The 18,377-nt window shown below is 40.1% G+C and overlaps 1 protein-coding gene across 1 annotated transcript; it reads left to right on the plus strand.

Moving 5' to 3' along the window:
- The first annotated feature begins 10,025 nt into the window (after window positions 1-10,025).
- LOC104081605 (sulfotransferase 6B1-like) lies at window positions 10,026-17,667 on the plus strand. The gene is made up of 6 exons (XM_009584421.1): window positions 10,026-10,170; window positions 10,978-11,162; window positions 11,758-11,884; window positions 14,348-14,442; window positions 15,484-15,670; window positions 17,549-17,667. Exons 1-6 carry the CDS (start codon window positions 10,026-10,028, stop codon window positions 17,665-17,667), a joined length of 858 nt encoding a protein of 285 aa, XP_009582716.1.
- Window positions 17,668-18,377: the final 710 nt, after the last annotated feature.

Consider the following 18,377-nt stretch of genomic DNA (forward strand, 5'->3'; position numbering starts at 1 on the left):
AGGCCCTGGGATTCCCCCTGACGCGTGCGGGAGGGCTTGGGGCAAGCCGCTTTGCTGCTCCTTGTGCTGCTCCACACCTAAGACTGAGACTGAGGTGCGAAGCTCAAGTCTATCAACATACTCTAAGAGAGCTACCAGCATCAGGTAGTCAGAATGAATCTTGTCAGCCTGCTGAAAGGCACCTTCAGACCAGAGGGAGAACTTCATTTGCTCAACTTCAGAAGACAAACACAGGTTTATGAATTTTAGACTGATTAGATTTGGTATTTATATTATTTGGTATTTATATTATTATCCAAAACCAGGATCTTCACATTCCAGAGCTCAAAACTGAGAGATTAGGAACTGCATTCAAGCCCTAATGTTTGCCACACCTTAATTTATACGCTTATAAAAGAAGGAATAACTATTACACTGTTTGTTGCTGGTCAGTAGAAATATGCCTTAATGGTAGAACCGGCCTCTGTTCATTAAGCGAATAAATAAATACCATAAATCTAATTTAGTGGTTATTTAGAAATTAATTCGAATCAATCAAAATGTTATCTACTCATTTAAAACTAACCAGCGGCACAACGCCCAGCACAAAAAGTACACATCTAGACTTATGTCTCAAAAATTAATAAGCATTAATTCTGCTTTAAGGTGCATGATATTGGCTGGATGCGTGGTATTTCTGCTGCACTTCTCTTTCACATTTCATCAAAAGAGCAGCAAAAGTAATTGAAAAAATAGCTTGAAGATTTTAATATATCTTCATCAAATGAGAGTGGTGTAGTCGCTGCTTATTGTGCTGCCTGACAATGAGGGCAGACCTCTGATGTTAAATCTTTCACTGTCAGCAGGATAAATCATTTTACAAGCTTAAAGGAAAGAAATAGACCTAATAACTGTGTAAGATCTTTGCACAAATCATAAATATTCATTTGAAGATCTCTCTGATTTTAAGAATAAAAGAAAATCCGTATTACATTTACATATATTCGTTTCATATATTCATATATTCATTTCCACAGTCTAAAGCCATGTCTTCCATACATGTGTGCAACTTTGCATACACATTTAAAGAAGCCATGCACATAACTATTTCATTGTATATTCAGCAATCGAGAACTGTTGCAAAGTGACATTCTTGCAGCTGGTAACATTTAATATTTTTATTTCTATCCTCCAAAAAAATTCTTTTCCCATCGGTCAGATCTACTAAGGAAAAATCCAGATTCTGCCACCCATGCATAAACATACTGCTCCCACTAAAGTCAATGTTATTTCCTATTTTCTGAATATGAAAGACAGTACTGACCCTAGAGTTACATTCATGTGAGAAAGGAAGAAACATTTTTTAGTTAAGTATATGGATTTGAGGCAAAATGCTGGATACGCTTGAAACCCTGAAGAAATATGAGTCTGTATTTTGATATTTATATTTGCTATTTGTATTTTATTTTATTTTAAGGCTCATTTTAGGAATTTCACTGCAATCCAATGTGCAGAAATAAACCACACATTCTTTCTCTTCCATTAACTTTTCTTTTTATCCCTCAGCCAGCCACTTTTTCTTCTTTCTGTATAATAATAACAGGATGGTACAAGTATAAGAAATAATGATCTGAAAATGCAGGAAATTGAGGGCAATTTTGTGAAAAGCAGCTGGAATTCTAGATCTGTAATGCTGGTACTAATTTGCTCGATTTTGCATTTAACCTGGTCTTCAGAGGCATTTGCTTTTCTTCAGAGAAAAATAAAATAGCTCATGAAGTTATTACTAAGCTGACAGCATGAGAAAATTTTGAAAAAGTTCGCTGATTAAAGGGCATCTGAAGAAATTATGCACTCAGTCAGTTAATAAAGATGTTGCTGTTGTGAATAGAAGTTACTGAAGCTGGCTAGCCCTGATGCAGTGTGCAACCTAGTGAGTCAACAAGTAAAACAGAAAAAAGAACTAACAGATCACCTCACATCATATCTTAATCACGGACTTTACTATATCTTCTGCCAAGGTAACTTGGAAAAAAGAGAGCCAGCCAATGTGAAATATTAAGCCTAGGGACTTGGATGACATTTAGGAGGTCTTAATGTGGATCCACGAATTTAAAAATTGATGTGGATGTTGGCCCAGCAGTCTTTAAATGTTCTCAGCCTAGTTAGTGCAGATTGGATTCTGATTTTTTAATCATGATTTTTTAATCATGTAAGACAAGGATAACTATTTCAGCTAATGGTTTTTGTGGTGTGGTTACATATACTATGATTCCTCAATTATATTCTAAAAGTTACAAAGGTCTTGGAGGCCTTACCCAACATTTTTAGGACAGCAAATGATCATTCATTAGTAGTGATGGGGAAGACACCTCCACTCTGCATCAGTTAACCTTTGGGATTTTCTCATAAATTGCAGAAAAAAATAGTTGCTAGTGAAGACAAAACCTGACCTAGGTAGAACACTAGTTGGATTTGAAGTGGCTGTTCTTTTATTGCTTATTTAGGTGAAAATTTCACACTTAAGATCCGACTTGGAAAGATGTGATTAACTCCATTTATTTTAGTGAAGTTTTACATTTACCTTATTGCGCTATCCACAGAACACTGTATATGTCAAGACAACATTAATCAGATGAAAATATCTGCTTCAAATTTGTGCAAATGCGGATTGTGTTTTAACAGTGGTTATCGTTCAATTGTGAAACACAGAACCACAGAGCAACCCAGGTAGGAAGGAAATTCAGGAGACCGCCTATTCCTAGCCCACCAAAGTGACAAGTTAGATTGGTTTGCTCAGGGCCCTGTCCACTCTGCTGTTGAATCCTTTCAAGGATGCAGATTTCACAGCTTCTCTGGGCAACCTATTCCAATGTTCGACCACTCCCATGGTGAAAAAGTTTTCCTAATATCTAATTGGAATCTCCCTTGTCGCAGCTTGTGTTTGTTGCCACACATCCTGTCGCTGTGCACTTCTTGAGAAGCGTTTGGCTCCACCTACTCTACAAGCACCCACTAGATAGGTGTAGACAGCATTGAGAATTCTCCTTGACCTTCTCCAGGTTGAGCAGATGCAGGTCTCTCAGCCTCTTCTTGTACATCGTGTGCTCCAGCCCCGGTCAGCTTGGTGGTCCTCTGCTGGACTTACCCCAGTTTCCCAATACCTCTCTTGTACCAGGGGATCCAAAACTGGACACAGTACTCCAGTGTGGCCTCAGAAGTGCTCCACAGAGGGGAATAATCACTTTCCTTAGCCTGCTGGCTACACTCTTTGCAGGTCTCTCAGCCTCTTCTTGTACATCGTGTGCTCCAGCCCCGGTCAGCTTGGTGGTCCTCTGCTGGACTTACCCCAGTTTCCCAATACCTCTCTTGTACCAGGGGATCCAAAACTGGACACAGTACTCCAGTGTGGCCTCAGAAGTGCTCCACAGAGGGGAATAATCACTTTCCTTAGCCTGCTGGCTACACTCTTTCCTCATGTACGTTTTGCACACAGCATTACAAATCAGCTGGATAGAAGACAACTCTCTTTGCAAGACCTGTATCTTCAGCAATGTGACTGTGCTAGCCTAAGCACAACACCTTTGAGAGCTTGTTTAGATTGTCCTGGTGACATGTAGAGCAGACCTGTGTGACTTCTAATGAAGAGCACATAGACCTAAACATAAAGGGAAGAGACTCCATACCCCGTAAGCAGACAAGAAGAGGAAATATAAATGATTTTTCTTCTCTTCTCTTTTGAGGGAGAAAGTTGCAGCAACTTGAATGCACAAAATAGCTACTGCAATGTGTTTACATGTATGTGTATATTCTATAAATATAGATTAATAAATAGAAGCAGAATCTAATAACTAGACAAAAGTGGTTAATTGATTTGATTCAGCCAATATCCCTACCCAATTTTGAACATCTGTTAGAGAACAAGGGCTGTTAAACCTGCAGATTACAACTCTATGGGGAGGAGTCTGAAGGTGTGGATGGGACTGAAGAGTGTGTTTATAACTCAGGGTGGTGGGTGCTGCTGACCAAATCTCTCTTAGGCATGAGAAACAACCCCACCCCTCCACAGTGTCAAAAGATAACAAGTCCTTGATAACGCCACATTTGTGTTTATCACAAATTGCTACTATGGAGGTGCCCCTCCTAAAGAACAGGATGTTTCTTCTGACCTTTCCACTGCAGATAGGAGCTGTGCTGCAACCTGAGGTCTGTACTGCTGACACGGGTCCTGCAGCTGAGCCACTATCAGGTCTCCATGTCAATGTCCTGAATGGTACCTCCTAACTGATAAGGAGCAGACCTAGAGCCCACAGGTCAGCCTCCTTATGTCAGGGAGAAGTAATACTGAGGTTGGCACTGGTTGATCACTGCTTTATTTCCTCCTGGGAGAAGAGAGGTGCTTGCAGAGTTGTCATAGTGGGCTGACTGGAGGGATAGTAAAACCGGGGGTACATGCTCCTGGTCACCAGACTCGTGCTGCCACACCTTATCTGGCCCTTGGCTGTCATGAGGACATGGGCAAATGAGACGTGGTGCAATGGGGCTGTCAGCTGTCCTGCGTGAGGCTCTCCGCAAGCTCTGTGTGCAGCTCGGGGACCTGGAGGCCTCTGGTCCCTCACGGCCAAGGTTGGCTCCCCTCCGGCATTTGCATGAGCCCAAGGTTTCCAGTCAGTTCCCTCAAATGCAAACTGCACTGTCTCTTACCTCAGGATCACCCCGCTCATTTGGGTTGGACCCACCAGAGAGCTGGCACAGAGCACAACAGCCTGCGTGCTGGGCACTGTCTCACTGTGCGTATGGACACAAGGGCTCCTCTTCCCCTTTGTACGCTTCCACTGGTTGTGGCCCACAAGCCTTCCCAGGGGTGGCTGCCGTTAGCTGGACTGCTGGTTTCCCCAGCTGCTGGATTTAAAGGTAGCGTGCGAACTGACGGGATAGCATTCGCCATCAGACTTGCTTGCTCCGATTTTTCTGTGTGCAGTGATGCTCCACAGGGTGTAGATCTCTGAAGGACATACATCTCAAAAAGCTTTTTTGCTGGAATTTGCCTGGCTCCCTATAGAATACTATAACTTACTATTGTATGTGTGCTTCAAAATATCAGACAATTTCTAAGTAGTTATGCTAACAAAAAAAAAGGTGAAGCCATTTGACATCACTAGTGAAGTCACTAGCATCACTTGAAGTGCTAGTGCACTAGCAATAACAGGGTGACTCATCAGTTTCTGTCATTTACGCTTCTCCCCAGTAAGCCTCTACATTAGATACGACAAGAAAGATAAGCAGAAAATAAACCAGGCCTCCAAGACCTCTCTTCTCACCCTAGGGACCTGGAATGTCCCCAGGCAATCCCACCCTGACAGACAAGCACGTGCCAGGGAGAGAGCTCACCTGGCTGAGGCCTCCTGCATGTACACAGCATCATCTTTCTTACCCCTCGTTTGCTTTTCTTTTTTACACCCCCCTGCCCGTGTCTTCGTTACGTACGTGTTCGTGCCCTGAAGGTACCGTCACATGCTGTTGCACACAGGAGCTGGGGCAGTAGTGGTAACCTCACAGCTGTGGCATTTGCTTGCCAGATCTCCAAAGCGCATAGCTCTGCTGGCAGCAATGGGATTGTTATGAATAGCCGTATCAGTTGTGGATCTGGCACAAAATATCCTCAGGCAATGATTTGTTGTAAGAGGGATAAAAGAAGGTCAAAGAACTTTATAATCTGACATGCCATAAATGCAACATGACTGCGCATATGGTTGACTTCCTGCACAGTATACCTAAATGCGGGCGCAGCTGCTACAGATAGCAATGACTGTGAAATCAGAGACTTCTGAAGCCAGAGTTGTTAAATCACGGTACTTGATTAGTGTTGAAGTATGGGACAATGAAGGGAGGCTTCTTTGCAAGAGTACGGGCCCTGCAAGGAAGCCTACCAGGTAGAGGGACTGTTGTTGGAAGTGTAAAGCAATGCAATGCCCATCTCAGTGAAGCGGGTTTGGCTAATTCACACTACCTGACAGTTGGGACCAGCTCAGCGTGCACCGATGGGCAGTTACTACAGCTCAGCTGAGTCTTGATGTGTTGTGGACAGCCCTACATCCACCCTGCAACTAAGGGTTTTTTAGAACCACACAGAAGCCCAGGGTTAGGTTCCTAAATGGCCGACATCTAGGCACTGAGGTGCCCTAATTTCCCGATCAGTCTGAGCACTCATGCGGTATTTAACATTTTGCAGGCTGTCTCTATTAAATAGTCATTGACCATAAACTTAAGAGAGACACTTCAGCTGTAACATTAAAATAAGTAGGGATGTCATTCTGCAATATGGGCAAGCAAAGGTTGGATGGAGTGATCCCTACAGAAATGACTCTGAGGCTCATTGCGGAGAAAAGTTGGAGCTGTGGAAGGGACTACACAGCTTACCCGTAACAGTGGATTTCCTGACTGAAACTGTATTGGAGATAGTCTTGCACACTTTGTAACAGCAGCTGTGTTTGATATTCTGCACTGAAATAGTCTTGGAAGATTTCACTCCTTCATCACTGTTGCGGAGCCTGTGGACAAATTTTACATAGATGCACAGGAACAATCTTTATGGACATAACTTCTACTAATTTAAGGTGGCTGATGTATCTGGTGGAGAATTAGAGCAACAAAACCTTATGACCGGCAGTGTCACTTTTACCTCTCCATTCATCAGTCAATATGACAAGATTGAAATATTTCATGGCTTTAGGGCATTTCAAAAAATAAGAAACCTGATGCTTGACAGTGCTAGCTAAAAACTTTCAGATGTACCTCCTGTGGATGTACCTCCCAGTTCTGACTCATGTAACCAACACATATGACTTCATCTGTATATTTTCCACAATGTCACTATTTCTTTTAGTACATGCTGCCTGAGATGTGTTTGGAGTGGAACAGTATTGTGGTTGGCTTCAGTTGAGAAATCTTCAGTTGAAGGAGATGTACATGGTACCGTCTCTTATCAAGCAGAGAAGAGAATGATGAGCTTGAAGCGGAGGTGGCAGGGCAGGTAAAAACTGCCAAATTTTTTGCGTCACTTAAAGTAACAGAAAGAAGTCACTCACCCAGACAAGGATAAAGATCGGAGAAGGTAAGTTGGATACGGAGGCAGAAGGAGCTGGACTGTAGCAGCCCAGGTGCAGTGTCCAGCTGCCAAGCTGCATTTCCCTCACACCATAGAGAGACCCCAAACTCCAAATTTAACATTGCTTTCCTGATAGCAAGTATCTGTGAAACCTGCTGGTAAAATGGGCACTCCATCTGCATTGATAGCAGGGCCAGAGACCAGGACAAGGACAACCTGCTGCTGGGAGAAGCTCCTCAGAGCCTGCGGCAGAGATCTAGGTGATAGATACGGGAATCCTTTGGCATTAGCTTGCCATGCCTGTGTTCATCTGGTTCAAAATGCATCAGCTGTAGTCTACATTCCATGTTATAACACTGATAAAGGAAAAAATTAAAGTTGGATGGAGGATTTAGCATGGCATTCTTTAAACCCGTGCTCTCTTTGTATAACGTAGCTATAATAATATACTTTTTATGCTAATGTAGTTAGCATAGTTTTTCTAATAACTTAATAAGAAGGTGGTTTTTTTCCTGCAAGGTGCCGAATAGTCTCTTTTTCCTTAAGTCATTGCAATTCAGGATACCGTTCCCTTGCAAGGTGGGCCCTGTTTTCCAAGTACAGGCAGCATTTGAGGAGGGCCAGTTTCAGTTTTATTCCCCTGGATTAACATTACACATGCTGAAAAGAGAAGCTAGTATAAAAAGCAATTGAGATGAGTTAAGAGAGTTGGAATTTTCTTTGCTACTGTATTGCTTCTGTTTTACACCTTGGCCATTTCATTTGTGAATGATTAATTAAGGTCTAAGAGATTTGATTAGGCAAATGCGCTGACTCAAAACATAATAGGAATGCAGGAAGAAATGAAAGGGAAGAGGCACATTACGCAACACATTTTGCAATAAGCTTATTTTTGCTAGGTCAAGGTAATACACTTTTATTAGCTTGTGCTAAATGCATATGGCTGGAATGATGACTGCAAAATAAACCTTAGAAATATCTGTATTCAGACGAATACAGATGTTCAGAATAACATAGAAACAGGATTCATTATGCCTCCAAACATACTTTGTATACCTGAAGTAACAAAAGTGAAATCTGTTGACAGAGGATTTAGACCCTAAGATATGAAGCGATGGCTTAGGTCTTCAGACTGTTAGCAAGAGAAAAATGTTGAGCTCCTCACCACTGAGAGATCCCCCAAATCCTACCTGGGCATCAGTATCCACGTGTTTCTTGTACCCTCACTGACTCACTCTATCACCACCTGGAAAGACTCCCCTGTCTCCTCTCGTCCCTAGTGATAGGGAACATGTCTCCAGAGCATATTTGCCATGATTTTGATCCCCACCTGGCCCTGCGTAACTGGAACTTGGAGTTTACTGTTGGCACAGGGCACATTTTGCAGGTGGTTGCTGTTTAAGGGCAGCCTTATAGGCAACACTGGTGAGACAATCTAGGCTTGCTGACTTCAATTCTCTTTGACTGGTAGGCTGGCAATACTGCAGGGGGGAAAAATCAATCCTATTATGCTGGCTTTTCTGGAGATTGAATTAGAAAGAAGCATGTACAGAAGCTGACAACTGTTCTTACTCCTCGTGAGTAATCTTGACTGCTCAGATGTTTCTTGGAAGGGCATCTCTAGTCATTAACTTCTTACCAGGAATTAAGGCAGGTACATTTGGTCCCATGACCAAACCTAAGTTATCATAAATAATAAAACAAGGACTGGGACATTGGTAAACTTGGGAAATTCCTGAAGGACTGCTTTATTTTAAAACAAGATTTACATGCGGGTTCTCAGGTTGAGTTGAAGACATTGAAGGGCCTCAGCTGAATATGTTGTAGGAGGTTTTCAATAGGAATAGTGAAGCCACTGGATGTTTGAGGAAAAGAATGTAAAAACAAGTAAATTAATTTGTGGCCATGGAAAGGAAAATTGAAAATATTTGGCATTCCTAAATGTTTTGATTCAAACCTGAGCTATTTATTTCACTCTGATGCTTTCACATTTCTTAAGGTCACTTTAAGCTTTCAGTTTGAAAAACATTAATGATGATTTCTACAGATTCAAAATTTTTCAAAAAATAATTGCAAAATACATTGCAATTAATTGTCATTAATTGAGAACTGCCTCTTTCCTGCAAGCGACTTTTATTTTGATGAATTCACATATTCTTGGAAAGATTTAAAAATCTTCAACCACTTCTAGTCATGAAACATGCAGGATTCAAGCCAATGTTAAATATCTATTTTAAATTTGCAATTTTTGTTGTCTATACTCCCTCATGGAGACATGTGACAGCTTAAAAATTGATTTGTCTCTAAATGCATCTGTTTTTAAGATGCCTCAGGCGGAAATTCTAAAATGTTCAAAAAACTAGTTCCTTAACATCATAAAATTCAAACATTTGGAATCAATTTGCACTTTTGAAAATTCAGGCTGTTGTTTATTTGGTAAAACAAAACCAAAAATATTTCATTCACATAAAATAAGACACTGTTTTTGTATTCATAAAAAGTATTTTAAGATGTAGCTTTTTCCTTGGAAGCTAAACCAGCTTCCAGCAAAGTGTAACTTACAGAATAATCATATTAAGCGTATTTTAAGGCAACATATAATGTTTCTTCTTGTAATTTTCCACAATTAATACATTTTGACTATCACCTCATTACTTTATCTGAAGAGCTAATAAATGAAAAATGACATGCATTTTCCATGACTTTGCATTTCAGTCATTTATCAAGTTACCTCTAATAGTTCAGTTGCCTTTGTTAATTACCTGGAAAAATCAATATCCGATAGGACTCCATGGTGTGTGGCAAAGTATATAAGCATGAAGTTTGTATTGCTTCATGTCAATTTGTCACTTCAAACCATCTGACTGAGAAGTGACTCTCAAATCCTCCTGTCGTTTCATTGTTATCTGATTTGCAGGAATCCAAGACTTAAGCAACCATGTCCAACACTAGTGAGACAGAACTCATTCACATGTTTAAGGGGATTCTCTTTACCGCTAGGTCTTCTCCAGAACTTTTGAAATCCTTGGATACTTTTGATGCTAGAGAAGATGATGTCCTTTTGGTTTCCTATCCCAAATCTGGTAAGTTCTACTTTTAGATGTTAATTGCAAATCTCGATTGTTTGTTTCATGTTCTCTGCTTAAACTACTTGGGAAATGTCTGTGTACAAGAAACAGGGAAGGACGTTTTAGTATGTGAATATATTATTCTGTCAGTAAGTGTTCAAATTATAATAAAAATGCGTCATTTATCTAAATTTTGATTCTTTAATTGAAAATAATCTCAGGTGTTTTCATACTGGAAAGCAAATAAATATTTATTTCTTGTAAGCAAAATTTGTACTTGAAGGATTTTCCTGAGGACTTTCTACATTCATTTATGAGCAAGTCAAGAGTTATATTAAGTTATTTGTATGGCTCTTCGCTGTAGATTTATTCATTTCTTATTCCCTCTCCCCCCGCCTTACTTGCATACAGAAGCACACACCAAGAAGAAGCTCAATCAGTACTACCCAAATATACAGACTCGAGCTACTATAACGTAAAAAACCCCAGGCTCTTCTAAAATTAATAATAAAAATAATATAACCACCCCTCAACTGACAAGCAGTTTGTCTCATGAGAGTGTTTTGGTACCGATATTAACAATTCGCACAGAGTTACTCTGTACTTCAGCTACAGCCCTAATTTTTCCAGTATTTATACATTTGGAGCCAACGGGATTATTCAGTTATGTAAAGTTTCTTGAATCTGAAGGATTAGAAGTATCACTTGCGCATTAGCAAGCTGCTTCCGTATGCAAAAAACGCATGTTCCACATATTTTATCAGTAACAAATCTTCCTTTTTTTCTTTTTTTTTTTTTTTCCTTAAAATTACTTTTCTGCAGGCACTCACTGGCTTGCAGGAGTTATAACAAAGCTTTACAATGCTCAAGTTACAGTAACATCTCCCATTGAATTTGGAGACATATCCAAACTGGAGGAACTGAATAAACTCTCATCGAAGAGAATCATCCCAACGCACCTAGACTACAACATGTTACCTCCAAATTTTAAGAATAAAAAATGCAAGGTAAGGCAAAAAGATATAAAAGCAGTAAGATATGTTAAGTGTCTGTTAGAAAGTTATTTTGTCTTGTTGATCCTTAATAATTTTTAAATTATTTACAATTTCCAGAAGTGGTTTGCAGTGAATTTTGGAGACACAGCTGATCAACAGTCAAAGGCAGCATGAGCAGAGACTTGGGCTAGGGACTGGGTTCTGCTCCTGCCCCACTGCTCCCATGGGGTTATTTGAATGAAAAGCCAAAATTTATGTTTTGCAGCTGTCCTGTGAATGTTAATTAGTAAACGGTTTCACATGTTAGATTTATGAGATAGTATACTGACTCATGAGTTAAAATGAATGCTCATAGAACATAAACAGTACCCAGCTGCAGGAAACACACCTCTGTCCACATGGAATTATTTACTAACCACTACTGACTTCTGCCTAAGCAGGGACAAATGCATTTCTATCTTAATGGCATGGTCACCGATGGAGGAATCCTAAAGGAAAGGGTTTTGACACTGCAAACTGCCTGTGAAAATGCTACATTTATGCACAGAGCTCCTCTAAAATAAAGGAAGACTATCGCCATTAATAACCGTATAATCTTCATTTGCAGATGATCTACATCAGCAGAAATCCAAAAGATACCGCCGTTTCCATGTATCATTACTACAGAGATAATCCAAACCTTCCCACTATTGACACCTGGCCTGCTTTCTTTGACTTGTTCTTAAAAGGAGATGGTAAGGATAAATGTTATGTTTTCTCCTTGCAGTTTACATTAGCTTGTTACGCACAGAAAGAGTTAAGAAACGTGAACTGTGTGAAAACTCCTTATTGCACTCGTATTCATATGGCTTTAGTTGGGGTTTTTTTCAGGACAAATTCTAATGCCAAACTAAACAAGAGCAAATAATAGGATGCTATCTTCAGCCCTGCAAGGAGACATTTTGATAAGCGGCCGCATTATTTCAGCACAACGGCTCTTTGCAGGTTTTTGCTGTTCTTTGACATAGCTGTTAAAAAACATTCTCACAGACAAGCTACTGATTTCCTTTCTTCCCCCAAACACTCTGAAACCCCTGACAATTTGTTGATTCTGATGCGGATTTGCCTGTGTTAAAATATTTCCACCCTTGTCTTGCGAGCCGCAATAACAGACTGCTTCCTACCAAGAACTGACGTTTAAATTTTGATAGAGGAGGTATGCGTATACAGCTCCTCCCAAGCAGACGTAAGGGCAGCTGGGCTCACCTCAGCCAGCTCCTGTCCTTGGTGAGCAGGCCAGCGGGGCCGGCGCTCTGTTTGAAGGTGCTCAGCCAGCTCTGTGTGGCTCCCTGCCACGCTGAAGTGCAGGCAAGGGGGAGACCATGCCCAGGCTGCACTGAGAGCTATGCTTGCAGGCATGGTGTCCTCTCCCATCTTAAAGACAGCCTTGGGTGGCCCTTCAAAGGGAGTCCAGATGCTTTCATAAAGCCCTCCTGCACACGCTCTGCCTGATGCGTTGGCTTAGTAGCAGGGTCCAAAGACCAAGGACAAGAGTGAGACTTTTATGAGTGGCAGTGCTGGCATGGAAGCTCACAACAGGGCCATGTTCCAGTTAGCCACTCCCATTTTTAGTGTTTTACTACTCCTTTGAGGACATCTGTTCCTGCTATACAACCATAAGTGACGATAACAGCAACAATGATAGATCAGCTTGAAAACTTTGAAAGAAAATTGCCATTGCAGTCATCACAGGCTTACATGAAAGATCCAGAAGTCAATTTGTCTACTGGCTTGTGTGGGCTTTGGCTCAGCTCTTGTGTTCCTAGCCCAGAGCCGCCCTAAGGCATGTGCTTCAGTGATTTGCAGGATCTTGGCTTGTTTAGTATCAACTCTGAACATACAATAGTGAAAAAAAGAGAAGAGGATTATATTAAATGTTAAAAGCATCTCCCATTTATCTGTAAATTAGTCTCCACCTTCTATTTTCTGTGTGCTTACGCATGGCATAAAAGGATAACTAAGTTGATTACAATAGAAATTTATGTAAGAGGTGATAGTGAGAGAGAGTTTGTCATTTTTGCTTTTAATAGAAACATATGAAGGCTGTGCTGCTTGATTCAGATCCTGTAGCACTCTTGCAGAGTTAATCTCCGTTCAGAACAAGGGTGAGGACACACAGAGACAACTGAGATGCTGTCCCTCGAGTCTCCGAGACTGTATGCTGTGCCCCTGAAGCCAACAGGGCTATTCTGTGCTATTGTTGGCCACATCTCCAGTGTGGTCGACCAGGAGAGCAGGGTTTCATTGTACCCTGTGGAGCACACATGCCTTGAAGTTAGACAGTGCTTTATGTGCAGGAGGCAGCTATAGACTGGAGCATTCAGCAAAATACTTAATTACATCTCAAGGTTTGCAACCGAAATGATGCCCATTACAATATTATACTTTTCTGGTAGGAGTTATAAAGCAAAGTCACAGTTCTGGAGAATGCTGGCTGCGATTGCTCTGTCCAAGCCTCTTCTCATCACCCTACAGTAGTCTTTCAACTCGTCTTTCAATGCAGTCCATCTTGTCCTTCAACCAGAAGGGACAGAATTTTGTTTTTTAAAAGCAAGCTGAAATTTAGCTCTCCCCCCATGGTTCAGCATTTAGACAAAACAAGTACTATGAGTCGACTATAAAACCATAAGCTATCTATGTCATTGGCTGAATGATGTATTTGCATAATAAATTGTTTATTAAATAATTCTTCTTTGACTTTTAAAAATAATACAGAATTCTCCTCTGCTGGACAAAATAGAGCTAACAGTAGCGTGCTCCATTTCACAGACTCGTTATTTCATTTCCTAGTGAAGTGATCGCATTTCTAGCTGTGACCACAGACATGCAGTCATTTGCTGAGATGCTCAGATCTTGTTAGGCCAGTACATTTTCCTTCATTACTGGCCTTTCCTTAGATTTGGAGCCTGTTTCCACTACAGAATTATATCTCAGAATAGTATCTGCATCTCTGATACAAAACCAAATTCCAACAAAAATGGTAACCTCTTTGGATTGTAAGTTTGAGTCACTTCACAAAAAGAATTAAATCTGTTTTAGAGGAATAGATGGTTCACACTAAGAAGAAGGAGATCATTCCCCTAAATGTGTGAGGTGCAGTCAGAGTTATTTATGAATAAAGTTTATATGAATCTCTTTTATACGGGTTTTCTTCTCAGTTGTCTGTGGATCCTGGTTTGATCATTTCCTAAGTTGGGAAGAACATGAAAATGACAAAAACATCCTGTTTTTGTTCTATGAAGACATGAAGAAGGTAAATATGCTCTCTGCTCTTATTTCAGAATGCATTACTTGTAAATTAACATCATTAAAGTATCAAAGAGCAAATTATAATGAAAAAGGAGAAAGAAGAAAAATGTGAATGTACGTGTTTGGGCATATTTTATATTTGCATAGAACTTTATATTAGTGAACTAATTCTGACTGCACAAGTTATATAAATATCAAATCCCATGAGATTTGCATTTCATAGATGTAGGAGTGCGACACATATTATATTATTTTCCCCAGGCTACAAGAAGAATTTTAAGTTCCTCATTCTTGGTCCTATGGAAAGACCAACCAAGGACATCTGTTGAGGGCCACACATTAACCTTCTATGCCTGACATTTCAGGTGGAATTTTCAAAAAGTGATGTAAGACAACAGAACTACTCATGGTCAGTGGGACATGTGCTCCCAATAAACAGGAAAATTAGAGACTGGAGGGTGTAGGAAAAAAATTTTCAGGAAAAGAAATTATTATGAGAAACTGCTTTGCTATTCTTAAAAAAAGTCAAATACCAACATATCTTCGCTTTCAGAGAATGAATTTTTGGGTGAATAGAAAACACTTTCTAGTGTTTCCATTAAAATAGTTTTGTTCATTTTGGGGGAAAATAGGAATATAAACAAGCCATTTTGGATCCTGAGTCACTTGTTGGATCTCTAGATATAACACCTCTAATGAAATAAGCTACTTTGCACAGAAGCTGAGCTTTGAGTATTTCTCTATTCCCAGTGAAATAATTCTAAGAGACAGGAGAACACTTTGCCTGAACTAGGAGTAAAATTGCAATGTCACCGTATTTGATATCACATACTCAGCATTTACCTGTTTCTCTGAGTATGGGCAAAAGGGGAATCAGGTTTACTGTACCTGTCATCTACACAGGCCAATGACATGTTTAGCTTTGCTTGAAAGCAAATAAATGTGTGATAAACCTGGTATGTAATAAAAGGGATCTTTTTCATATCAACTAGAAGTCTGATAATCAGCTCAGAAATATAAAAGCTTTATTTTTCTTGTACCTCAGAATCTTCCTAAGATTGTAAAGGAAATTAGTCTGTTCCTGGGTTTAAACGTCAGTGATAATGATATCCAAGACATCTGCAAGAAGTCCTCGTTCTCACAGATGAAAAGCGACACAGAAAAGGAAAACAGCGATCCCAGTCACACCGTTTGTGCACTGACGTCCAACAGGAAGCTGATTTTCCGAAAAGGTAAATTCCCTGGGCTGGGCTTAACACAGCAGAAGGAGTGGGAATCCAGCCAGAGGCCGCAGTCCGGGCCTTTCCCAGACTGTAGTGACGCTTTGTGTCACTGGGAAGCAGTGACAGGATTCTTCAATTTGAAGCCGTCTTAAAAATCACTTTCTTTCTGAGTTCTCTGGTTGCAAATGTAGGCTTATACTAGAGAAGCTCGAGGAGTCTGAACAACAGTCTGACACCTATTGCTCTCTGTGAGCTTTTCAGCTAAAAGGAAAGGTTCACGAAGCATTACTCTCTATCTGTCTTTTTTTATCTAAAAGTTGACCACCTCAGTCTTTTACAACATGTAAAAGACTCTGATATCGCCTGTGAAGGTCACTTAGTTTACCATAATGCGAAAGAGCGAGACGCGTTCCTTATTACAGAGACTGCTTGTAGCCTTTATCTTCCTCACCACCTCTTATCTTATTGAAATGTTCCTGAAAAAGGAATATGCTGACAAGGACAACAATGGAGGAATGGATGACTCGGTCACCTGATGGCCTCATAGGCAGCCTTCAGACCTTGGCCGAGCTGGAATCCGTGGTAAAATCTTCAACAGTGCTTAGCTCAGATGCGACTTAAAAATACATGCAGGAGCTGTTTCTTGCTACTGACGTTTCAGAAGCTTGCTCAGATTTGGATAATAAGTCAATCAAAACCATCATGTTTAGATAGATTTTGATTATTTTTGCTTAGTTAATTTTTGAACAATAATTGACAGTTTAAAACTAAGAGTTGTTTCAATTAAGAAAAACTTGTTTTCATTTATAAATAGGGAAATGGTACATTTTGTTAATTCAGAATGTTTTTACCAATGAGCTGAAGCAAACGCCAAAATACAATCTGTCAGTAAAAAGCAAACAAACAAACAAAAAGCTCAGGTACACTTTTCTAAGTCAGTGAACTTTAACAAAGCTACGTTGAAAAATTTGAAAAATCCCAACAGTTTCACTTCCAAGTAGTTCCTATGCAATTCCCAGGGGTTTAGCCAGTTTCAGCCAGTTTATGGAAGATTTGTACACATATATTATTCTTCAGGCTCTTTTTTCTTGTCCTTGCTGTCTGGAACGCTGTTTTGGTCAGCAGTTTTGGGATGCAGCGTCTTCAGATGATGCACATGAGGGAAGACTCTAAGCATTGCCTCATTAAAATATGTCGGTTTAAAAAACAATTTCCAATTTACTCAAACTGGGTAACAGTTGAAACACTTTACTGAACACAAGTGTGCATGGTCACCCAGAAGTAGTTAACTGCCCACTTAAGCAGTGGGACATCTCATCTGTAGAAAGCCCTAGAGTTTAGGAGTGGGTGTGAGGGTGGGATTCATCTACCAGGTCATTCTGGGCTCCTTTTTTGGGAGTCTTCTTTAGTCAATGGAGACACATGGCTAGTTTTGGGGCACCATTCATTGATGAGTTTCAGATGTTGACTAGGATGAGATGGGTTTCAGCCAGGAGGTAACCATTTCCCTCTACTGACTGTGGAGACCTTTAACTGTATATATCGAAGGTGTGGCAAGATGCCTCTCTGCTGAGATGACCAAGAGCTCTAATTCCACCCAGGAAACCTGCTGCTCTTCATGTGCCACTTGGTGTTGTTGGCACTAAACAAGTCTGAGCCTGAGGATTTAACACCCTTTATGGACGATGATCCAGCTGCTTCCATCAGAGTCTCACCAGGCCAATATAACAATTAGTCATGATCATGACATACCGCAGGGACTATGGTTAATAATATATTAATAATTTGTGCCAACTGCAACATTAACAAAACTAGGCTGCCTTTAAATCATTTTCTGCACTATAAATCGCTAGCGTCACTGTTCTTTTTTTGTTCCTGCTCTCCTAGGTGCTGTTGGTGATTGGAAGAACCATTTCACTCCAAAACAGAATCGAAAGTTTGAGGAGATATTTAATGAGAAAATGAAACTCAGCAAAATGGCAAAAAGTCTTACCTATGAATTTTGACTCCGTGTGAAGAACAATACCCAGTTATCAACAAACACAGATAGAGCAATTGGTGGGAAATTCTAAATGGGGGCTCCTATTCAGTTTATAACCCTCCCAATAGAAAGGATTGTAAATATGAGATTTTGAGGACAGGAAAATTTTGACACAATATCAGAGCTGAACTCGGTTTTCAGCAGGCAGATGTATATAGTTTTACTGAGTCAGGTGTCAGACTGATTTTTCTACAACCAAATCTGCTTTATCATTTTTTTTTTTTTTTGCTCTAGAGGGATACGAATGGACTTCTTAGATCTCATTTAGGAATTTTACCTAAGATGTTAAGAAAAAACCAAAAAACAAACTCGTAAGAATCTGAATATAAAAAAAGTCTAAAAACACATCATAAGAAAATGACAAAAGATTTGGCCCCGGAGTCGCTCCCTCCCTGATCTACCATGATTTGGAAAGTGTCTATCTTATCAGACTTTGTTATGATACTGAAGTTGAAAACTGCAGCTGTGCATTTGAAGATCTGGAGTGAAGTTTGTTTATAAAATGTTTTGGGGTTTTTTTTTTACAATATGTAGTTCTTTGATGTAACTTATTTCTGGATTATGTACTGTATAGTGTTTGTGTTTTAAATGCAACTGATATAAATCCATGTAAATTTCTGCATCATATGTTGGAGAACTATAAACATGGTTTTTTTCCATTTGACTTTCTTCTTG

Source organism: Fulmarus glacialis, unplaced genomic scaffold, assembly GCF_000690835.1.
Source record: "Fulmarus glacialis isolate BGI_N327 unplaced genomic scaffold, ASM69083v1 scaffold45668, whole genome shotgun sequence".
NCBI lineage: Eukaryota > Metazoa > Chordata > Aves > Procellariiformes > Procellariidae > Fulmarus > Fulmarus glacialis.

What these genes read in the sequence shown, in the direction of transcription:
- LOC104081605 (XM_009584421.1), top strand. Translation starts at nt 10,026, where the DNA reads ATGTCCAACACTAGTGAGACAGAACTCATTCACATGTTTAAGGGGATT. An exon ending in CTTGTTCTTAAAAGGAGATG is followed by an intron (nt 11,885 to 14,347) that starts GTAAGGATAAAT and finishes TTTTCTTCTCAG; the next exon opens with TTGTCTGTGGATCCTGGTTT. An exon ending in TCTATGAAGACATGAAGAAG is followed by an intron (nt 14,443 to 15,483) that starts GTAAATATGCTC and finishes CTTGTACCTCAG; the next exon opens with AATCTTCCTAAGATTGTAAA.